This window comes from Chrysemys picta, chromosome 2 (assembly GCF_011386835.1).
Source record: "Chrysemys picta bellii isolate R12L10 chromosome 2, ASM1138683v2, whole genome shotgun sequence".
Taxonomy (NCBI): Eukaryota; Metazoa; Chordata; order Testudines; family Emydidae; genus Chrysemys; species Chrysemys picta.
Window position 1 is genome coordinate 181,022,980 of NC_088792.1, and position 24,813 is coordinate 181,047,792.

The 24,813-nt window shown below is 40.1% G+C and overlaps 1 protein-coding gene across 2 annotated transcripts; it reads right to left on the minus strand.

The window, feature by feature from the left end:
- Window positions 1–503: 503 nt before the first annotated feature.
- On the minus strand, window positions 504–23,726 carry MYLIP (myosin regulatory light chain interacting protein). Of its 2 annotated transcripts, none has more exons than XM_005308566.4 (7): window positions 23,365–23,726; window positions 21,594–21,784; window positions 5,571–5,756; window positions 4,226–4,423; window positions 3,563–3,727; window positions 2,499–2,919; window positions 504–1,964 (listed from the first exon to the last, which is right to left on the minus strand). In XM_005308566.4, the coding sequence occupies exons 1-7, from the start codon at window positions 23,464–23,466 to the stop codon at window positions 1,875–1,877; spliced, it is 1,353 nt and encodes a 450-aa protein (XP_005308623.1). In that variant the 5' UTR covers window positions 23,467–23,726; the 3' UTR covers window positions 504–1,874. The 2 variants fall into 2 exon arrangements, with proteins under 2 accessions (XP_005308623.1, XP_065441140.1); XM_065585068.1 differs by lacking the exon at window positions 23,365–23,726 and adding an exon at window positions 22,226–23,177.
- Window positions 23,727–24,813: the final 1,087 nt, after the last annotated feature.

Sequence of the window (24,813 nt, forward strand, 5' to 3'; positions counted from 1 at the left end):
CTTTAAATGTCTACACACTAGTATAATAAAGGATTTCTGTTAAATGCTTCAGTTGGACTGATGAAATTCAAAGTTTAAGTTTAAATCTTGAAAACAGCTTCTTTAGGTCAAATAGTATCTTATTTTTCAGTTTCTAGTCACAGAAACCTTGTATTTCCTCTGAATGTTTCTATAAGAAAAATTAAGGACCCTGTGACTAGTGAGGTGTTCTAGGCAATATCACTTGAAAGCAAAAGGTAGCGACAACATGAAAAAAAGCTTCCTCCAGTTCGCTCAAGAGAAGAGTCTGATCCAGAAAGATTTTGAGCACCATTAACCTGAATGGCAGTTACAAATGGTCAGTACCTCTTAGATCAGTCCCAAAACATGCAGGTTTAGGAAAAAGAATGGGCAGTATGCTAACTACAAAAGAATGGGTTAAATTATGTACGACACAGCAGGATTTCTCACATCAAAGCTAATAAGCAGACTTCCAAATACTATCAATAATGCAGGAAGACATCTGATTTAAAGTCCTTTATTAACCTGAATATAAAAAGACAGAAGTTGTCTATGATATAGGACAGAGTTCTTGCTTCATGTGGAAACAAAAATTTCTTTACAAAGTGAAAAAATAAATACCTCTTGGAGTAAGGTTTATATGCTAATATGTGCGATAAAAAAGTAGAGTTTTAATATTTTGACAAAAGTCTGTGCAAAGAAACAAATGCATACACACACATTACTGCTACATTAAGGCAATATGAAAAGTATACTCAGAAAATCTCAGTAAAGTGACAGTGTAGTTTTCTAGCTTTAATTTAGCTAGTATTGCACCCAAATATGGTCTTCTAGTTTCCTCTAAATCATGGAGAATACACTAGTTGACCGAAGTCCAAAATGCCCAAATGGGGGTGGAAGATAAAAAGTTTTAGCAAGAAAGATAACCAAGCAACTCAAAAGTTAAACTTATGAAAGCACTTAAATTATACAAACTTTACACTATTTTAGGCCAAAATGGATTTGATAGTTCAAGCAAAATCAGCCTCCACAGCTAAGGCAGATTTACAGGCTGACAGTTGAATCTGTGACTGTTACACAACTTACATCCTTCCCAAGTGGAAATGGTTTTCCCTTTTGATTTGCAAGCAAAGCCCCAGAACATTTCCTCAGTGGAGCATCATTATCAAGCAGGAGAGACTTTCCTGACGAACCTCTCAACATCCAGAAATTAAAATTTGCTGCAAAAAAACCTTCCAAAATTATCACTGTCATATGACTTGAGCTTTGATTAGATTGCTGATTTAAATGCAACTGCTTGCTTAAAGCCTTGCAACCTCAGGTTTTTAAAAATACTGATTTTTAAAATAGTTTCCCCTCACTTTAGAACAATTACTAAACACAGAAACTATAAACATCACACTAAAACTGACGTACAAATTTGTAAAAAACTAGTTTTGCTATTAAAAATAATGGAGTGATCACACTAAAGGAACAAAATAAAAAGAAACGTAAAACCAATTATAAAATGTGTAAAACTACATATTGAATTATCCCTGCTGGGTATATCAAATAGACTTTACACCACATTCCCCAGAATTACCTAGCTTTTGGCAATATTGCCACATTGCAAGCTCATGCATCAAGAAGGCCTTTTTCCTCCTTTAGATGACATGAATTTTTTTAGAGTTCTGTTTTCACAAGATGTCCCAAAACCTCTTCTTGGGCATGCTGAACAGATAATATTGACCCCTCTCCGACCCAGAGATGTAGTGGGGTTTTTGCTTCTCATTGCAGGCAGGAGCTGGAGTGATTGCCTTTTTCACAATCAATGGCTGTAGTTCATCTTAGTGCAGTTTGTAAAAAGTACATGATGCTTTAGAAGTGTACACAGATCATATCACTGTCAGATTGAGCAGACTGGTGTGGGTTGGCAAATACACATGCTGGACATGCTCTACCCGAGACCTGCAAACTGGGCATGACTGGAGAGAAGAAAGAAAAAGTATTAGGGAACACTCCATCACAATTTTCTGAGACCCTATATGTCTCATGAGCACAAAGTCATCACCTTAATGAATAAACATTGTTGGTGAGACTGAAGTATTCAGGTCAGTTGTCTCCATATTTCCAACATGACACCACAAGAAACTTTTATGCCACTAGTTCCTAACTTCTCTGCAAAAAATCCATTAATTTTCATCAAAAGGAAGGACTACATACTATACCAGACCTGAAGATCTCTGTGCAAGCTCAAAAACTTTTCACCAACAGAAACTAGTATAATAAATTACCTCACCTACATTGTCTTTCTTCACACTACAGCCCCATCTATTTAGCTTATAATCTAAACATAACATTCTTGTGAACTAAGACATTATGCAAATTGAGTACCAATCAAACTTTGCTGAGTATATTGGTCAAGATCAGTTAATTATACTAGTAAAAAAATAAACTGTAAAGTGAAATCCGCTGTTAAACACATTAGTGTGGAATGTCCCAAGTGACACTGCAATTACCTGCAACTGGGCAGCACAGGTCTCACAGCATACTGTGTGGCCACAAGGACAAAAGGTTGAATTTATTTCTTCCTCACAACACACCATACATAGCATAGACTCCTTCAGCTTCCGCAACTTCTCTTGAAGAGCTTTTGTTTGCTGGCAGCTGAGACCCTCACAGCTGTCACAGTTCATATTACTTTCTGAAGACTTAAGGGGAGAATTTGGTGGTGTTTGGTCACTTCTTGAAACAAGATCCACAATGCCAGCATTGTAAAGAGTCCTCCTCGCATGATCATAAACCTCCTTTGATGTTCGTTTAATGTCAAAGACATACTTTTTGCCAAGATTAATGTTTTCATTCAGGAACAAGGATGCTAGATGGCCCTTTAAATCTCGACTGTACTGCATCATGACAGCGCTAGTAACAGTGTCACACCTACAAGACAAACCCATGAGACAAGTGAAAAAATTGATTAGTTAATACTGCAACCTCAATGTATCTTATTTGTTCCCTGAGCTCAGACACCCCCGAAGGATGAAAGATCATCCATAGCATGTTTAGCCTACTTAATTTTGTTTCTATATATAACAATTGTGTTTGCAAAGATTTTTAAAAACAGAATTAGAGGAATGAAGCTACAGATTTTGATGTTTTCAATAAATTATAAACATATATGCTAGAAATGAAAACAAGTGTCTACTGCTTACTGAGGTATCTATTAGAAACTGATTTAGTTTTCATTCTGAGGAAGTGCTATTTATATTGTGATAGTGCAGAGAAATATCTTGTTTGCTTATCTTGAATTGTATATTCCCACCCCAGAAAACCTCAGCAATTAGAATCTATCCAGCTCTTGGATGTAACAGAAGCAGAGTAGAACTATGTCTGAATTTTGTTTCATACCACTGCTGCTGTTCCTGGTGTTGTGTGCGCAGGAGTAGCAGCAAAAATATGATAGAATTTTGCAGGGGAATATCTCAAATGCAAGGTAGTGTGAGGAAGTGTCAAAGTTTAAATCCTTGACTCAACTGCTGTTGAAAAGGTAGGAAGAGTGATTTACTCCACTAGCAATACAAACCTGTAAAATGCATGTGTCTCTGTTATTGCTCTGTACAGTCCACTTGCTGCTCTGGTACTGATCATCTTAAACAAGAGAACTACGCTATTACCAGACTCGTTGGTGACAGTCAGATACACATTCTTCCCAGACTGGGTTGCCATTTGAACAACAGGATAAGCAATCCTAAATGTGAATAGAAAATGATGAGTAATGTGTGTGTGGGGGCGATTATTCTCCCTCTAAAAACTAAGGCAATTTCTACAGCCACTCTCATATTGTACTATGAGAAACATCCTTTAAGACTACCCAGAAGAAATTAACAGCTACATTTGCAAAGAGGCCTTTCCAATCTTCTATAATGTTAGATTGAAAATGCTGCACTGAACAAATACAGGACAGCTATACCACTAATATAGTACCCATGGAAGCACATAACTTATTTGTATAGCCCCAAACTCAGTGTTTTACATCATCAATGGCCTCCTGATGAAAAGGCTATCAGAAGTGGATAAATCCCCAGTCACTGCATGGTCCGGCAGTTCTTGCATGGTCCAAACCAGAACAAAGATATAAAAGATTTTAACACTTCCTTTAGAACGGTTTTGATTATATAGATTATAGAACCAAAGTATAGCTCACAGAAAAGTCAGAAGATTAGATTCTTTCGCCCCAGGAACTTACCTGTTAATAGGGCTGAAGTCATCTTTACAGATGGAGATGCCCTCAGGCCCAACACCAATAAGAAGTTTCTGCCCTTCACTGTCTCTCACTGAGTGCCACTCTATCCCATAGTTCTCCAGTGTTGACACAATCTGCAGAACCTGGTACTCTGCTGAAGCCTGGCTCAGCCCTTCTAGTTCCTTGTGCTTTGCAGTAATACTGTGGATAAAAAAGATGGATGATAGGTGAACCATTCAGCCATATGCAGTAATCTACAGCAACATCTCATTTTAAACAAGATTCTAAATGATCAAGTTAGGTGGTGCTTATATAAAAGTACTAAATTACTTGGTCTGTTTAGTTATAGCTGGCTACATGTTTCTGATCATTAAAGTGAGAACTAATTAAATATTCTTGGACTATTTAAAAGGATGTATTGTATTTACTTGGCAAACAATTTTATATATATATATAAAGAAAAAGCTGCATGCTATTTTAGAAACTGTATCCCTTGTGTAGAAAGGCTTTCAGACCAAAAAGTTCCTAGCGGTAAAAAAATTCACATGCATGCAAATACAACATTTAGAATTTTTCTCCTTGATGTTCAGATTTTACACTACAAAAATGTGTGCGCGCACGCGCAGGGAGTAGTCTTGGGCTTGTTTATAACACAATCTAAGGGTATTAAAATTGTGCCTTTAGACAAATGTAGTCTTCTATATGAAATTCTTGAACTTGATTATATACAGTGACTCCTCACTTAACGTTGTAGTTATGTTCCTGAAAAATGCAACTTTAAGTGAAACTATGTTAAGTGAATCCATTTCCCCATAAGAATGAATGTAAATGGGGGCGGGGGTTAAGTTCCAGGGAATTTTTTTTTTTTGCTGTACAGTACACGTAAACTATCAGCCAACATTACGCACGTTCTCTTTGGGATGTTGATTTTACTTGCATATCCATCAAAAAGCAATAGTTTTGTCTCTCCCTTGAGCAGTGTCCTAACACAGTGTGGAGCTGGACAAGGTAACTGGAATTATCCTGATCAGACTATTTAGCCTGCCTTTACTTCCGAATCAAGGAAAATTTAAACAGTTACCGCTTTTTATTTCCAAAAAAGGAAACGTACACCACCGTCTACAAATGCAGCAAATATATAGGGCCACTTTCATTAAAAACATTCTGGGTAAGGTTTGGTTTCCTTTCAAAGAATAGCTAACTAACATTAGCTTTGATTTTTTTTTTTTTTGCAACATCACTTACACTTAAATTTTAGCACCAAATAACCAAACATTATCATTTACTAATTTAAATTCTTAAACAACTTTTGTCACTGGTTGTTCGAGTAGTTACAGCAGTTACTTACCTGTCTAAGGTGGCAGTAGTGAGCTCCTTTGCACACAACTCTTCATAGCTGTACTTGGCAGTATTCTGGTTATAATCCCCAAACTTCATGTGAGCCAACAATGCACTAAGTTCAATGGCATGCTCTGAAGAACACTGAAGATTACCAGCCAAAAGATCCTCCCTTATATGCAAGAAAAACATATGCCTGCAAGAGAATCACTTTTTATTTTTAAAAAGTTTGACTAGCATAGAATTTAATAATTGTTTGAGACTCTAGAATGGTCACTGAGCATATTAAATACCAAATAGTTCTGGCATCAGAGTTAGAAAACTGACTTGGTTTTGTTAACGATTATGCTATCTTTTCAAAAGCCAGCCTACATTAAAAAATGAGTCTTTCAGCAGCTTCATTTAAATATTGAACTGTCCAACAAATCCAAAAAGAGCAAATACTTTAATATCTTAAGGCCATTAAAAAAATTCTCACTATCAGTGAATATCTGAAATGTTACATTCATCAAGTGAGAATTACAGATTAAAGAAACAAAGCACTCATATAGCATGTAAAAGGCTACCATGTATTTATGTTGCTGCACTGTCATTTCTATATAAATATGCCTTACTTCAGTATGCACTACTATCATTCATAGTTAAATGAAGTGAATATTGTAAAATACTAAGCATAAATCAGCACATGCAGTTCTGTGAAATTACAGTTGAGAAATCTGTGGGAGATTTCCCTGTTTATTCAAAACAAACAGCTCTCCTATAGTACTCCCAGAGAGGTGGTGTGATTTTCCCCAGCCTGAAAGAATCCAGTGAAAAATACTTGAAAAACCCACAAAAGTGCTGTGAAAACATATACTATGTTTACTTCGTAAGCATATTTATTCAGCCAGTTATTGCTGTTCTGGGCTTAACTTCTGACCTTTACATTTGGATTTGTCATGTTGGCTAAACAGTTGAAAAAAACAGGATGGATAAAAAAATCAATTTTTTAAAAAAATTCAGACTTACTTAAATCAATTTAAATTAAACCAATTTAAAATTGACAACCTATATTTAGACCTAAACTACTTATAAGCTATTAAAATAATTTACAGTACATGAAAGTAAACTTCAAGCAGTACATATTTTCAGCTATTTTAAAAAGTCAAAGCACTGAACTGGTGGCATTCACTCACTAAGCACCAAGAATCAGTTTGAAATGCTAAAACAGCTTTTGACAGTAGTCTCTTCTGCAGGTGCAGAGACTATTTTCTTCATGTCAGTTTCTTCAACCAGTTCAGTTCAATGACTGGTTTCTCAACTTTAAATAAACTAAAGGGGAATTGAAAAAAAGTAGGAAAGCCTGTTTTAATATTCTGAATTATAAATAAAAATGAGGTGTGAAGATGAGATGTTCTAGTTCTAAAATCTTGAAGGGCCTGATGACCGGAAACCACCATTTCAATTCACTAACTACAGATACTTCCTTTGTTTAATAAAACAGTTTTAAATGCAAAACATGTTTGATAAACTATCTTATGTATCCAGCACACTGAAGGTAGTTTTATAGAATTAATAAAAACCAAAAATTTAAAAAAATATTGGGTGTGTGTATGTGTGTAAGCAGAGTGAGGATGAGCTCTACCCTGACATCTGGTGGTGAATTGTGGTGAGTTGTGGAAAAGAACTTCAGGGGCTGATCTTGTTTGCATAGGCACACCCACCCTGTCTAGCATGAGCCCAAATGGTCACTTTGGCTGCTGTGGGATACCCAGTTTCTCTGTTATTGGGGCAGGAAGAAAAAAGTGTTGTTACCCTGATTATGTGAACCTAGGACAATGAAACTGTTTTATGACAGAGGGACTCACCATCAACTAAGTAGCACTCACTAGACAAGGGACATGGGTTCCAAAACCCAGTGCATTGAGAGAGGCTGGGGACAGTTATTTGTACCTGATGGTATGGGCCTGAAATACCAATTGCACCTCCTCCTCTCTCCCCCCCTACTGTGGAATATCAGAGCTAATTTTAATTCCATTAGGAGTCTAGTTACAGACTGCTGAGCTGAATTCACTTTGGGCCAATGGTGCACCAGCACTGAGGCTCCCCTACTACAAGCTGAAATCACTAAAGAGCTAAAATTACTAAGAGCTGAAATCACTGAGTGTTGGGGGGGCCCTGGAGATATGTTGCTGAGCAGCTGGTGGAGCAGAGCAGTTTGCAGGATGACTGGAGCAGCTTGCAGGACAGCTGGTGGAGCAGAGTGGCTGGCAAAGCGGCTCACTGTGAAGGCTGCAGCAGAACCCCATGGAGAGGCGGAGCAGTCGGCCTCTGATCACGTAAGGTGCCCCTTAACACTGATGCACCCCCAGGCTGGGAGGTAAAACTCCGCAGATAAAGTTTTGAACTCTGGGACTGCACTGACCAGGGATTTCACTTTGGGTGATTTTTTGGTTTACCCTAAGGGGAAAAGGGCACTGCCAAACTTACTTGGGGGGGGGGGGGAGGGAGGGAGGGGGAAATGTCTTTTGCTGATTTGTGTTATGAATTCTGTTTGTGGTGTTTCCCCAACATAATGCCGCATTGTTTCCCTCCCTTATTAAAAGGATTTTGCTACACAGACTTTGTGCTTGTGAGAGGCAAGTATTACCTTAGAGGCGCCTGGGGGGTGGTCTGTAATTGTCCCAGGTCACTGGTGGGGGCTCGAGCCGGTTTTGCATTGTGTTATTGAAACAGAACCCCTAGATACTGAACCCGGCCCTTGTTGCTGCCAACTCAGACGGGCAGAAGGGGTACATGTGCATTTAATTTAGTTTTCCATCCACATATAGCTTGAAAAAGTCTCATGTAAAAAAATTAATCAAGTAAATATGAAAATGCTTCACTCATTTTCTAACATAAAAATGGAAAAATTAAGAACCCGAACAAATGAATGTTAAGCTCTGTAACTGCTTAAATGTGTAGATACACTGTATCCTTGTTAGCAAAAGTACATTTTAGCATAAAGGTTACATTTCATTTCAAATCAACATGTTTTAAGGGTTACCAACCAATGAGAATCAACCTTACTTCAGGAAACTAACTACAGAGTACAAATGCAAAACAAGATTAAGAGTCACTGTTTCCTGCTTGCCAATTTAAATCAGTTAAAACTGGTGATGTAAATCAATCAATGTGATCATGGACTAATCTGCCATATTTTGGGTGTTAAAGCAGAGACTCATCCTGAAGTAAGATGCTGAGCCACTCAAGTCTGGAACAGGGACTGAAGTGATCATTGTAGTTACATCTCAACAGTGACAATCATGCTGAAAGTCTTGGGGCTTGTCTACACTTGAATCTCTACAGCTGCACCAGTGTTGCGCTTCAGTGTAGACACCTATGCCAACAGGAGTTCTCCTGTCAGGGTATGTAATCCAACTCCCCAAGAGGCAGTAGCTAGGTCAACGGAAGAATTCTATCAACCTAATGCTGCGTAAGCCGACCTACCCTCTAGTGTAGCCATGCTGCTGAAGGGATTTTTCATATCCCGGAGCAATGTAGTTGGGTCGACCTAACTTTTCAGTGTAGACCAGGCCTTAAGCTATGTCTACACTTACAACACTATGCCACTGTAGCACTTCAGCGTATATACTCACTACAGTGACATAAAGGGGTCTCCTGTTGCTGTAGTTAATCCACTTCACTGAGAGGGGTAGCTAGGTGAACTGAAGACTTCTTCCACCCATCTAGCATGGTCTGCACAGGGACTAGGCTGGCTTAACTACATCACTCACAGGTGTGGATTTTTTACACCCCTGAGCGACATAGCTGGGTTGATTTAATTTTTACAGTGTAGACCAGACCTTATTTGGGAATCTATAGTCTGCTCTTCCATTTCAATAGTGAAAGTTTTATGCAATGGCATATTTGATCTTGAAGAATTAAATATTTTCTGCATTTTGAGATGAACATAAAACCTATCTAATCTTGCTAAACAATTTTTGACCATGTTTATTTTAGACCATTTATTTTAGAAGAATTATCCATTTTCATTACTTCAGCTAATTTGTTCACCAGTTCCCTACCTTTTTAACTTTAGACATGTTGAGTCAGGTAAGTTTTTACATTTGGTAATCATTACACATTTGCCACCCAACTTGCTGCACGGAGCAGCAGATTTCACATTTGCTACAGTTAGAATGAGAAAGTTATCTAATGAATAAAATATCATAAAGACTAAAAATAATGTGAGCTAGCCAAGACCTGAGTGGTGGTGAATTGCAACCTGAGTTGCAGCTCTCTTCCTCCTCCGACCCCCCTCAACAAGCGGGGACGGAGAAGAGAAGAGATGCTTAGGTCTTCAATCTGACTGTACCATCACACACCAGAGTGAGAATTGATATACCAAATATAAAAACGAACCAAAATAAATGTTTTATAAAGCAATCCTTATGCATCATGAAAGAAAAAGCAAAAATTAATTCATTTTATTTTTGCTTTACAGTTTACCTCTAACAAAAAAACTGAAGCATTATAAAAAAATTGCAAGATGTTTAACTGTATGGGTTATATCAAATTGAAATTTTAGCCACATGCATGCAATCTGACAATATATTTAATTTTTTAAGAGCAATTAATGCAGGTTATCTAAATTAAACTACTCAGACTTGCTCTGGCCAAGACAGCTATCAGTAATCATTTGTTCAACTTTGCCCCCCAGATTAGAAAAATGAAAAGCCTGTTCATACATTTCTGCATACTACTGCTCTTTGAACATACTTTGATTTATGTATCAGATACATTTAAAGGGATACCGCAAACTTGAAAACATCTGCCTGAAAAAATTTACTCCTACTATAGTTGCAAGTGACAAGATTACAACTGAAAAAAGCAAAAAAAAATTTCAGTGTGCTTTCTGCAGTTGACAGCACTTTGATTATACAGGAAAAACAGCAAGACAATCTCTACAGTTACTGAAAAGGCCCTACAGACATTAACAGGGAGCTGAAAAAGCTACAAGATTTCTCCAGCAGATAGAAATGAATTAGAGAAGCAACTACAAGAGAGGCAACTGTTCTAGAACCACCTCCACCTTTCTCTTGCTAAAGACCTATCAAGCCTAAAAAGTGAAGATGCAGGGAAGATACAGAATTCCAGTGTGACCTTGGGCAAGTCTCTTAGCCTCTGTGCCTCAGTTCATCATCTATAAAATGGAGATAACAGTAGTTCCCTAGCTTACAGAGGTGTTGTGAGGTGTTCAGATACCATGGTAATGGGGGCCAGATAAATACTTCAGATAGAAGCCCACTGTAGCTTTTTCACCTTTATTTTTATAGAAGGACACTTGAATGGAGCAGAAAGGAAGCAAATTTGGATGGAAAAATTTCTAAAGGCTTTAATTAATCAGTGGTTACAGAGCACTCGAAGTTTAAAATGCTAATTATTTTGAACAGTGTTCTCTTCATACAACCTGTTTCCGTTCACATTCCCCAAAGTCATTTTCATCAGTCAATTTTAATCAATATCTAGGTTCCAGTTGCCTGATACACATGCAACAACCAGAACCACAGAATCTGGTGAAGTCAGCTGATACTACCCAGGACAGATCACCAAATTAAAATGTTGGTGTTACACTTAACATGAAGAGTTGTGAACTAGAAGAGCTGTTTTTTTCCTGGACATATTCAGGGTAAAACTGGAATGTCCCCTTGTGGGAACCTGACTTAACAGCTAGACTCCTAATTCTGCAAAGTTCATCTGCAGGGCTGAATGGACTGCCTGTAGCATCTTGAGCCATATTATTGAGATTAACTACCAGGAGGCATTTAGCCAAATTTCTGCAAACTACAGTAGTTTTGGGGTTTGAGCACACAGCTTTTATTGGATCTCCAAAAGCCAGTGAATAGCTGCCTTCTCAATATCCCAAGACTCCTTCAAGAATTCCCTGGATAGGCATTCTCAGGTGGCTCTCTAAGGTAAAAAGGTGCTCAATTCTTCAGATCAATGCATTCATTTCTAGGACATTCTGTTCAACAAGGCAGAGAGATTCAGCACATTCAGAATACTGACTGGAAAGTCAAGATAAAAATGAAGTGGCAGTCCCAAGGAGCATTCCTGTAATAGTTCAATAATTCAAAAACCGAAGCCTTCTTTAAGTTGGTTTCTATTCAGTTTTTTAAACAAACTGCACCGATTGCCATAAACTATTTCAGTTCAACCAGTTTATTAAAACTGAATTAAACAGTCATTGACAGTTTCATGGCTACATTATATTTTAACATTTTAGTTATGCAAGGATACATTAACACTTAGAAACATGCTGGAAAAACACTACTTTAATCTCAGAATTGCTACAAAAAAGTCAGTACTTCAGGAGTTCTAAGATTCCTGCTTCTCTTGTATCATGTGACTGATTCAAACAAGTAGCTCTTTAATTTATTTTTCTGAACCAGTTGTACAGTTTCACTTCAACCTTAAAACCTCTATAAAAACCACAGCAAATCTTCATAATGCAAAATTTCACTCTTAAATGAAGTTTTACCATGGTTTGTGTTAATCTTAATATCTCCCAGACATTGGCACACTTCCAACATTAGTAAGCCTGTGAAAAACAACTCTGAAATCACTTGCATACAGAAAAAACTGCTTTCCAGTGCAGTAACAAAGTCACCCATACCTTCCTTTGAGGGCTGCCATCTTGGATTCACATAAGGCTGTAACACTAATAGGAAAATATTGAAGTTAAAGAATTTAATCTTTTACTACTCTGCAGTGCAGGACAAATCCTCCTCTCAAGTTTAGCTGTAGTATTCCTGCATGACAATCGTTCAAAATTTCTTGCCTCCAGTGTAATGCACCCAAGATTGTATAGTTTTAGGATATTAAAGCTTGTCTTCCGTTTTGAGTATGAATATTTTTGTTTGAGAATGAAGCCAGGTGCTCCAGGATATTTCTGGATATAAGGTAGACTACCTCAAAATATAATCTACAGAATTATTATCAGAATTGCAAAGTAAAGATTTGTCCATACAGGATAACTCACAAAAGTTAAGAGAATGAACTGAAGGTGAAGTTAAGGTGCATACATTAAAGTGCATTACACCCCAAAGTGGATGCTCTCATTTAGAAGTAAAATGGCCTTAGTTTGCTGTAGCTTGATCCTTGGAATTAAGGCTACTTTACTTCTGAATGCAAGGATCCACACAGGGATTTAATGCACTAATATATGTGCATTAACTTTACACCTTTAGTTAGTATGCCTACTCTCATGTAGAGAAGCCCTTAGTCTTCAATTTGACATTTCTAGCTAATTGTAGCCCAGACAGGACTCAGGATTCCCAAAGCTTTTTTGACCAAATAAAGCATTTCAGGCAGATGGAACAACAGTACCAAGTGGCTTCTGGCCAAGCACCTATGACATTAAAATTAGTTTATTTTAATCTTCTCTTTTATACTGCCCTAATCTTTTTCACATTTTTATTGATGTTTTAGCAGCATACACAAACCCTTAGGGTATGTCTACACTACGAAATTAGGTAGACTTTATAGAAGTAGATTTTTAGAAATCGACTGCGTATGTCCACACTAAGGGCATTAAATCAGCAGAGTGCGTCCTCACTACCGTGGCTAGCATCAACTTATGGAACGGTGTACTGTGGGTAGCTATCCCCCAGTTCCCGCAGTCTCCGCTGCCCATTGGAATTCTGGGTTGAGCTCTCAATGCCTGATGGGGCAAAAACATTTTCATGGGTGGTTTTGGGTACATGTTGTCAGTTGCCCCTCCCTCCATGAAAGCAACAGCAGACAATCGTTTCGCGCCAGACACTAGGGCGATTAGAAGAGCATAGCAAGGCGCACTGCGCATCAGAGAGGGTTTGAAAACCAGTTTCATGACTGGCCAGACTTCGGTGTGACAGTTGTGTGTTTCTCCTTGATGCAAACCCACCCCCTTTGTTGATTTTAATTCCCTGTAAGCCAACCACCCTCCCCCCTTCGAAATAAAGTAACTATCGATTTGAAACCATGCATTCTTTATTAATTAAAAAAGATAATGGACAAGGTAGCCCGGGTGGGGTGAGGGAGGAGGGAAGGACAAGGCCACATTGCTTATTGTAGCCACACTAAAAATCAAACTCTTTGAATGACAGACTTCTGTTGCTTGGGCCATCCTCGAGTGGAGTGGCTGGGTGCCTCACCCCCACATTCTTGAGCATCCGGGTGAGGAGGCTACGAAACATGGGAAGGAGGGTAGGCAGTTATACAAAGGATGCAGCGGGGGTCTGTGCTCTTGTTGGCTTTCCTTCAGCTCCAACAGATGCTTCATCATGTCAGTTTGCTCCCCCAGTAGCCTCAGCATCGCGTCCTGCCTCCGCTCTTCGCGCTCACTTAATTCTTTCCTAGTTTCTGCCACTGAATGTCTCCATGCATTAAGCTGTGCCCTATCAGGGCAGGAGGACTGCATGAGCTTTGAAAACAGGTAATCGAGAGTGTGTTTTTTTTCTCTTTCTAATCTGCGATAACCTCAGGGATGGAGGTGATAGAGGGAGTGTAGAAACATTCTACGCTCTGCGATTCTGGGGGACTGCATGGTCACCTGTGCTGCCAAGTTCGCCACACTGACCAAACAGGAAATGAAATTCAAAAGTTCCCAGGCCTTTTCCTGTTTACCTGGCTAGTGCATCGGAGTTCAAAGTGCTGTCCAGAGTGATCACAATGGAGCACTCTGCGAAAGCTCCCAGAGACCAATACCATCAATTCGCATCCTCAATACCCCAAAACTTGACCCAGCAAAGTCTATTTTAACACTACTCCCCTCGTCGGGGAGGAGTACAGAAGTTGATTTTAAGAGCCCTTTAGGTCAACAGAACAGGGTTAGTTGTGTAGACGCGTTCATTTTTAAATCGACCTAACCCCATAGTGTAGACCAGGCCTTAGAAAAAAATTTCAGAATCAAATGCATACTGGCTTAGATTTTTCTTTTTGATGGCCCTTAATTTTTTTCAATGTAAAAAAGCAATATAACTGATGCAGAAAAGGTGGTCAACATAAGGATTTTTGTATGAATGGTCGATAGTATGAAAAAGTAATTTTAGGGGTACTGAAAACTACCAATCATAATCACTAACACAAATCTACATGTTGTGCCTACTATTCCTCCCTTAATATGTGATTTATGCAGAGTCCCTGGAGTGACAGCTGTTGCAAACAGAAACAGGTACTTAGGAACCATAATTAAATTTAGACGGGGGCAAAATTCAGCAGCCCACAGAAAGTATAAATTGTACCTATTCCAGATTTTAAGTCAGATTTGAAACTCTACTTTCCCTTCAAGAAAAAAGTTCACACTTAATATGCAAGTTCTGACTTCAAAATATTCCTTTTGCATACAAAGATAATTAAAAATCTTTTTAGTCTAGTAAGGTAAATATGGGAACAGTCCAACAGTGCTGTCTTAATCCCTTTCTTGTTCCATGCTCCGGCTGAATAGTGCCTACAAGGAAATGAGGCTGAGGTAGCAAAAAAAGAGCTGCAATCTCCACTCTGTGGTGGGAGAGGCAACGGAGTGTTTCCCAAAAACTAGGTGGCACAAGCAGGAACATGCATCTCTTGGAACCTCCAGTTGCTGTGCTCCTGGCAGAAATACTGCCAGTCCTTTGGGGGCTAAACTGCTCCAGTACCTGGGGGCCTTCTCACGGATACTGAAATGTAATTTGTAGCTCCTTGCATGAGGTGAATTTGAACTATGAAGTCTAATTCTCTCAAAATGGAGTTATTCTGCTGAAAAATCACCACCTGAAAAGCTGAAAAAATAAGGCCCACCTACCCCAACAAGATGACCCAATATAAGTCACCTGATATGAGAAACTAAAATTCCGCACCTAGTGTACTCCTATTATATTTCCCAGTATCGCAATCCTAGTTTGCGCTCTGTAAAAGTAGGTGAAAGGTTACTAACAGCTATTCAACTCAGCTTCAGATAAACAATTAGATGCATTCAACAAACAATGGCAGCAGTTAGCTTTTACTTGCTCTTATAAAATAAGAGCAACATATCTAAATCCAAGTCCATGGGCAACCAGTGTTACTATGTAAAATAAGCGAGAAACTGGCCAGTTCCTCACTCTACCCCCCCCCAAACAAATGGGTAAAATAGCTATAAATTTACATCAACAAATCAGCCATTCTTACTAAAATTAGCCCATAGGTGCAACTAGGTAATGTGGCAATGAAGCAGTTCACTGTACTTGGTCTTTAAACCAGAATGCTTATTTTGCATTTTCCTTCCTGAGTAACTATACATATATTTAAAAAATACACAAGTACACAAAACACTCCTCAATGGAATATGGAAATGCCATATTTTTGAACAAAACAGTTTTCAAGCAAGTAAAACAGAGCTATTTTAAATGCTAATTCATTAGACTTTTCAGTGTAATATGTCAGTTTGACAAAAAGGTGCCAAGAGCTGTATATGAATATCTGATTTTCAACCCAGTCACACAAGTAAATTATATAACCTACTTTGTCTCAGCGTCGGGTTACTGAAATAACACCAATAAAGTTTATTTTAGTCAGGCATTATATTTCTCAGCTTTCTAGAAAACCTGTTTTAAACAGAAAGCTAACTTTAATAGAAGTGATGGCTTCTGGTCCATTAGGAAACAAAACTAATTTCAATCAATCTTTGCAGAAAGCTTTCTTAACAAAATTAAGTGTCCATATATTACATAATGGAAAAAAGATGTGGTCAGACAAATTACCCCAAAGGAATGGGGTTTGATTTGGAAGAGACCTCAGTAACGCAATAAAATTTCTTTCAGATACTGTTCCAACAGTACCTCACATCAGTCAGGTTAAAAATATAAATAGGAAATAAATGCTGGAGAAATTATGGTGAAAGATTTTATGCTTATCCAGTGGTCAATGTCCAGTCATTAGAGTACTGGGATGCAATCCATAACCAAATATCACAAATTGTTGGATATTTATTACCAAAGACTCCTTTGGTAATCCCATTGGGGCTTCCTAGTGGAACTGGTCACACAAAAGGAAAAGAAGAATTGGTCTCATCTGCTAATAGCCGCTCCACTATTGACAGCCTCATACTGGAAAAAAAAAAACAGAACCACAGAGGAATGGTTCAAAAAAATATGGGAGGTTGTGGTTATGGAAAAATGAACACCAATTAACCCAACAAACAGAGGGCAGACTGATAATTAGATATTTGGTTACCTTTTATTCAATAATCAGACAAAATACACCCATTTTTTTTTAAATATTAACATTTGATAGACATGCCTTGTCTTAAATAGGTGTATATAGAGATTTCATTCAATTTAATAAAATCACTAGAAACAATACAGGTGTTGTGAAAATGCTTACTCTAATATGGTAACATTCTGTTTAATAGAAAGATTTGATGATTAAATTCCTGTCTCTTTATACAAAAGAGAACTGGTGTAATGATAGCTTGCTTGGTTTCTGATATTTACCAGGCAAGGATTCCTAAGCTTGTTTAAACCTTCCTAAATAAAGAGCTTAAAAAATAAAAATGAAGCTTGTTTTATGTTATTCAAAATAATCTTTACTTTAAAATTAATTTTAATGCTATACTTCATAAATAATGCACATTTTGTACATATGGGCTCAAGTTTTGAGTTTATCTTAACAGACTTTTCCTTCTGAAATGTATGGCTTTATTATTTTGTATTACTATTTACTGCAATTTGTCCCTTCACACAGTTTGGCAAACATTGCTTATTGTTATAAAGGTGACAAGTTCCTAGACTTCTTTGCTACTTGTACTTGTTTCACAAAGAAACCTTTTAACCACAAAAGCAGAACTTTCTGCCTCGAGACAAGAGTTCTAAGCCAATCAGGAACTGAATGTCTTCAGATCCTGGGCTGTGTTCCAATGCAGCAGTCACTGATTTGTTAGACATGCCTAGTAGCTATTAGGCAGGGGTTACTCGCAGTCAATGACCTAAAGTTACATTACCATTACTTTACCATAGGGAGCCATACAGCTGCCTCTGAAGCCTCTCAGTGCTAAAACAAGAACAAAAGAGCCACTCCTAGTCACTTTTGAGGTTTTAAAGTTTAACAAACCCATCTGAAAGTATAAAGCTAAAACTTCTTCTGAAGTCTGCCAATCATCTTGGATCACAACTTCAAACCCATTTGCTTCCCTACTCTAAAATCCCATTTGCCTTCTCTTACAGAGAACTGTTTTATAGCAAGTTCTTTGATACAGCAAACACCACTCCTTAAACCCGATTCCTTCGAATTAAATGGAGCAAGAACCCTGTTAAAGTGATCACTTGACAGCAAAGGCTATTCTAATGAACAAACTGCTTTAACAAAGCCTGGACCATCTGTTAAAATGTCTATTTACAAATGCAAAAAAATATTTTGAAAACCACAAAAGATGGAAATGTCTTTTAAACTGTGTTAGAACATAAACTGGTAATGTTTCAGATAAAATGAAAAGGTATTCTCTTTCTCAAAGGAATTTATTTCCTGCTCAAAGGACACCTTTGAAGCCTCAAAGACTGGAAACGTATACATCATAGGTCTTTGAAATAGGCCTGCTCCTTTCTATAGGTCTGAGAAGACTTGCTAGTGAAATTTGAGTTGCCACAGCATATTTCAATAGATCTATGCCTGCATTGGTCCATTTTACCTTTTATTTCACTGCATACAAGTTTAGACTGGTTAACTTTGCAGCCATAATTCACCACAACGAAGGATTTAGATTTAAAAAACCAGCAGCCAACCAATAAACTGAAACCCACACTAGAGCACCAATAATAAAAGCAACTTTTCCCCCCACTCTTAAAAAGGAAGAAATAGTAGGCATAAGATACTTCATGCAACACCTCCACTTACTTAACTGATGGAAGCTGTTTCATGGCCGTAAAGGTTAGACAAATTAACAATCTGCTATGCCCTGGAAAGCCCAGCAATGCAAAGAGAAATAAAGACTGCAAAAAATATTTAAGAGTCACACTATTTTCTACGTAGGCAAGAAAGAGGCTAGTATTCAGCAGTCAAAATAGCTTTCTGCATCTATTTTATAGACGTTGTTTTGAATACTTAACTGACATGAAAATTAGAGACACTAAACTAAGCACTCAGACCATGACTACACGACAGCTATAGAGCCACAGTGCAGGCGCTTCCCTACATTGATGAAAGGCTTTTCTTGATGTACTTAATCCACCTGTCTAAGAAGTGATAGCTAGGTCAATGGAACCTTCCTACATCCACACCAGGGGTTAGGTCGACCTAACTATGGTGCTCAGAGCACCAAATTTTTCACCGCCCTGAGCAATGAAGCAAGGTCAATCTAACTTCTAAGCACTGACCAGGCCTCTAAGTTGAATCTTAAGTGTTAACATACAGAAATCTTTCTAATGAAACAGTAAAATTGTCTATTTGTTTTCTGTCTTTAAAACCATTCAAAAAAAGCGGTTTTCAAACTCTTTTTTGCAACTGTCACTCCGGCTCTTCAATATTGTACTGTCTAGTAATTTACAGCTAACATGCTTTTGCAATTTAAAAACAATTATGATATTTAGTTAATTTAAGGAAAATCCAGTGCTGTGATCTGCATATGTCATGGTGCTGAGGTGTGAAGAACACGGGCTAACTTCAGAGGCAGTATGTAATGTGGTACAAGCTAGACCTCTTGGCCTTATCTACACTGCAGAAATGGTCACGTTAAATGGCCAAAACGGTGGTTGACACCAATAACATTTTTGCATACAAATCATCATCAACCATGGACAGGTATTTACACAACTGCTTTGAATAAGGCTGACTATCAAGTCATTCATCACTCTGTTATCTGCCTGGTTGCAATGATCAATGAAGAAACAAGGTGTTGCAGTTGTAATGGTACAAGTGATCCTCCAAACATGCCAGTGCACCTGCTCACTATTCAGTGATAGCTCAGACAAGCTTCTGGCCTGCTCTCCCTCCTCAATGTCCTCCCCTTATTCCATGCAGGCCTGAGAACAGCCATGGCATCTGCAGTTTGTGTGTGTAAATGTGTACCAGGCTGTAGCTCCTGGCCTTCACAGCCCACATGTTGTACTTTCTGCAGGACAGAAATATTGGAATTAACTGAATTAAACCAGAAATATGACTACAAGAAAAACAGACATTATGCAGTTCAAGGGTGCTGTTGTGCCGTGTATATCCAAAAGAGCATTGCTTAGTATGGCCTATACTGTTGCAGCTTGTACTATTGTAACCCCACCAGTTCAGTTAGTAGTTTACTTATCTAGCGCAGATGCAGCCTAAAAGACCTATTTACCTCAATATGTGAGTGCAAAAGAGTTTATATTTGTGTAAATTATACAACAAAGATAGGTGGTCTCAAGCCTGGTCTAAACCTAAAATTTAGGCTGACCTAGCTACCCCAAGAGACGTAGTTAAGCCAATCTAAGTGCTGATATAGACGCTATGACTTCAATGAAAGAAGTCTTCTGTTAACCTAGCTACTGCCTGTCAAGGGGGTGAATTAACGATAAATCAACAGAAAAATCCCTTCCATCACTATAGCAAGCATCTACACTACTGTATAACAGGCGCACAGCTGCAGTGCCATAGCTGGGCCACTGTAACGTTTGGAGTGTAGACACGCCCTCAGTTACAACTAAGTTTGTGCATTTTTATTATAAAGGAGTATATTTTTCCCCGTCTTTTCAACCGGAGAAATATCAAGAACGTCAAGTGAGTTCTTCCCTTGTTATAGAGGACTTCTTGGAGATTCTCAGGCTTTAGGATGTGAGCTCTCACCTAACTGAATGTCCAGGAGTATTCTATCTTTATAGAAGAGTCTCTTGCTCTCAAATGTTCTTTGGCGTTCAATATGTAAACTAAAGTACCACTCTCAAACGCTTTCCCCTCTCAACTGCTCTACTTTCAGTAAGTTGTCAAGCAGTTTCACTAAATCTCTGGATGACCAAGAATTTCCAAGATAGAAAGGTTCTGAATTTCTATTATAAAACAAATTAAAAAAAAAAAATTCAGGTCTTCATACATCATAAAGAGGGGGAAAGGACATGCTTAATATGTAGTTCTCCTGTGTAATAAGCATTCAGATCAGATCCTCAACCACACTGTACAAATGAATTAGCTGAACATTTTTGGTAAAACAAAGTGAAATACCCGACAATCCTGGGATACTCGTGGTCATAAACTTGAATATCACATTAAGACAGTAGATCATAATTTTGTGCTGCTTGTTTTCAGATAGAGTTCATCAGTTTATGGCCCCCATCTAACACTAGAACTTGATGGCTGACAGAAATTAAATATACAAATGCATTATGTTTCTAGTTCAAAAGGAAGAAAGTTATTGATCCGTCAAGTAAAGATGTGACATTTTCTAGTGTAAATTAAAATCAATAAGACTTCATTGCTATTTTTGCAGGAGTTTGGAACTCAAAAGGTTGGCAACTATGCATTTTTCTGAAATTTAATTTATCATCAATTTAGTTATTGTGCTTTGTTAGTAGGTCTTCTACAGGAGAAGCAAAACAGCTGTTCCTTTTGTAGCTTGAGAGAGGACCTATAGCTGTTTGAAAATTATTGTAATATGACACTAGACTAAGAGGAGTTTAGCAAGTTTAGGCATTGTGGTAGAAACAACTTCCTGCACAAGCAGTTTAGAATGACCTGCAGTAACATGCTGGAAGAGAGGTTACTATCGGGCATGCAAACGTAATATAAATATCACATGCTACCTCCTGTATTTTTCTTTCACTTGTAGCATTAAATATGTATGGAATTAACGATGCTGTTCTTAGCTCTCATATTTAGCTACATATTATGAATAAGTTACAGTAGCACCCTTCCTCTTCAATCTCCAAAAAGACAGAACAATACATTTAAAGTCAGGTTAGGTTTTCACAGCAAGCTATATATACAGCTCAAAAGCAAGTAAGCTGAATATAAGAGGTACTAAATGATTGATACAGACAACATATAGCTACTTTACAGTATTAAATTACAGAATATGAAAACGTGAAATGAAGTTGACTCAAGATTGGATTAATTTTACCTTGTCTGTTCTTGCAAAATAAGATGTGGTTCTACAAAAAACTTGACACGCAGTTTCAATCGGTAAGGAGCTAGTCCATCCATCTGCTGGGAGATCCTATTTCTCAAATTCAGCCATAAACTCTCTCCTTTGCTGCCAGTGAACTGCAGTCCAAAGTAATCAACTTCTATAATCCCCAACCTTCTGCATACCTATAACAAAAATGGAAGTATTGTACAAGTGGCTCTACAACATAGCTAATACCAAAACCATCACACAAACACAGAAGTGTAGCTTTTTTAAAACTGCTCACACACATTACAAAACCTCAACACTCAAATAATAAAGTTATCTTACTGAATCACTTTTCAGTAAGAAGTCATCAAAACTAAGCAAAGCATTAAAGAAGCTGTTCAGATGGCAACCTACAGATATGTATATGAAATGGCAATAAAAACAGGAATCATCTCTGTGGGTCCAAACACACATCACAGGAGTTACCACTATTTTTTCCCCAAAACTTAGGCACCTAAGCAATTGTGACTTGATTCTCCATGATGCTGAGTTTGGAAAATAGATGACTAAGGGGAGATATGACAGATCTATAAAATCAGGAATGGTGAAGAGAAAGTAAATAAGTAAGTGTTATTTACCCCCAAAGAACCAGGTTACCCAATGAAATTAGTAGGCAGCAGGTTTAAAAACAAACAAAATAAAGTATTTCTTCACACAAGACACAGTCAACCTGTGAAAGTCATTGCCAGGGGATATCATGAAGGCCAGCAGGGTTCAACAACGAATTAGTTAAGTTCACCAAGGATAGCTCTATCAATGGCTATTAGCCAAGATGGTCAGGGAAGCGATCCCATGCTCAGAGCCTAGGTGTCCCTAGCCTCTGATTGCCAGCTGCTAGAACTGGATAACAGGGAACCCACAGTGAACAGATCACTCAATAACTGCCCTGTTCATGCTCTGTAGTGTCTGGCACTGGTCACTGCCTGCACAATAGGATACTGGGCTAGATGGATCATTGGTCTGACCCAGCACAGCCCTTCTTATGAGCATCAGCAACTCCCAAGGAAGCCAAGGGCACTTCTGAAAACCAGGCCACTTGTTTAGGTGCCTAACACAGGCAGAGTGACCCAGGTCTGGCTATTTTGGGCAACGTGGAGTCAACTGAGCAGGCAGCAGGGTTCAGCTGGGGCAGGGAGGGCGGGCAGATCAGAGACACCAGGGTAGCCCCCTCCCGGCCACGTGTCTAATGCTTAGGGGAATGTTTGCGGTGCCACGCAGGGGGGACTCGAGCACAAGCCGGGGTCTGGCCTAGGGTGGGCTCCATGCGCGGGGGGAGGGGTCCGGGGGGGTCCCGCCCCCTCACCCCTGCGCCTGGGAAGGACGAATTCGCCGCAAGGGGAGGGGAGACGCGGAGGCCTCTCCCCACCCCGCGGGGTCCCTTCCCGGGGGAGACCGAACATCCGAGGGCGCCGCAGCCTCTGCGGCCAACATGGAGGAGGAACGGGGAGACGCGCCGCAGGAAAGCAGCAGAAGCACCAGCGGCTCCTCCTGCCCCCCTCCCTCCCGCGCAGCAACCGCCCCGTCGAGAGCGGTGGGCGCGCCGGGGAGCGTTAGCCAAGGGCGCGCGAGCCCCGCGCGGGGCAGCCCCCCGCCGCCGCCTCGCGCAGGGAGGGGCCGGGGTGCGGGATTCGGGGTTAGTCGCGTTCTCCGCAACGGCTGCGGCTTCAAGGGCCGTTGGGGAGCCGCGCGGCTGGGAGCCCCCGGGGCGGCGGCTCACCTGGTTGAGGCAATCCTCGCCGTTGGCTTTGGCCTCCACCTCCACCTCCATCACCACCGCGTCCGGCCTGGTCACATAGCACAGCATGGCTGGGGCAGACATCCACCGCCAGCGCGGCCCCCGCCTCGGACACCGGAGCCGCTGCCGACCGAGCCACACACCCTGCCCAGTGCGCCGCGGTCCCCCCCGGCCACTCGTCCGTTCTAGCCTCCGGTGCCGCCTCTGCCCTGCACTCCCGTCGCGCTTCTTTAGTGCCTGCTGCGCTCCGACCGGCCGGCGGCGCGGGCGCCCCCCCCATATATCCGCTCCGCTTCCCCGCCTCCGCCGCCGACCGGCAACACCCGGCCAATCACAACGCGTCTCTCATCGCTGCAGACAGTCGCTCTCGCCAATCAGAGTGAGGTTCTCTTGCGACCGCGGTGGGCACGGCGGCGGTTTGTTATTGCTGCTCCCTTCTGGGCCACGGGGGGGCTTGCTGCGCCCTACGGGGCTCTGCCCCACGAGGGAGGGGAAGGAGCCGCCTGGCCCCGCCAATGACAGGCCCTGGAGGTTCTGAGTCTGCACACAGCCAGGCTGTCCTAAACCTCTTTAAGCAGGGAGCAGCCACGCTGAGGCTTGGGCTGCACTTAAACTTTGTATCTGGTTGTATTAGAAGTTTACTCACACCTCTGTTAACCCAGCTGTGCCACCAACCCTCTCGTGTGGACGCGGCTGGCTCAATGGATGTGAGCGGCTCTCGCCAGAGCGAATGTTGCTCTGGGTGGTAGCCTTCCTACACCGACAGAAACTCCCTTTTGGCAGTGTAGGCTGCCTCTACCCTACCTGGCTGTGCCGACATAGCTGGGCTGGCATAGGGTCTGTAGCATAGAGGTAGCCTAAAAGCTTGTCTTCCTGTGAAGTTGCTCTGGAATAGCTAGTTGTGAATAATGGCCTGTGTGGACACGTCTATTCTGGAATAAGAGGGATTTTTCCCAAATTAGTCCAATCCGCTTTAGAGTTCAGTCTGAAGTCTCTGCTGGTGGGTCTGGGGATGTGTCTGCACTGGCGGTAGGTGTCTGGCCACAGCCATGCTGTGTAAAGTGACCAGGCTGGATTTGGTGGCAGGCCCGGTGAGAGAACTTTTGGGCTGTAGTACATCATGTTTGCTGTGACCACATCCCCTCTCATTTCACTTTATTTACTCAGATGCTACTACATTTGGGTGATCCTCTGAGCTTGGGGCCCTGGTACAATTGTTTCCCCTTCCCTCCTGTCAGCACTGCGTGGTAGTGATGGAGGAGGTTGAGGCAAAAGCCAACGGCAAGGACTGTCTCAGAATTATTCATTTAAGAGTACAATATACAATTATAGAATTGTATTTTGGTATCTTATTTCTAGGCTAAAATGACTCATCTGATTCTGTGAGTGGAAAATAATTTGAAATACCAATATTAAGATTAACACTATTAT

Coding starts and splice junctions, on each gene's coding strand:
- MYLIP (XM_005308566.4), bottom strand. CDS start 23,466: ATGTCTGCCCCAGCCATGCTGTGCTATGTGACCAGGCCGGACGCGGTG. Junction 4,424..5,570: donor ACTACTGCCACCTTAGACAG/GTAAGTAACTGC, acceptor TTTTATCCACAG/TATTACTGCAAAGCACAAGG. Junction 2,920..3,562: donor GAGACACATGCATTTTACAG/GTTTGTATTGCT, acceptor TTTGTCTTGTAG/GTGTGACACTGTTACTAGCG.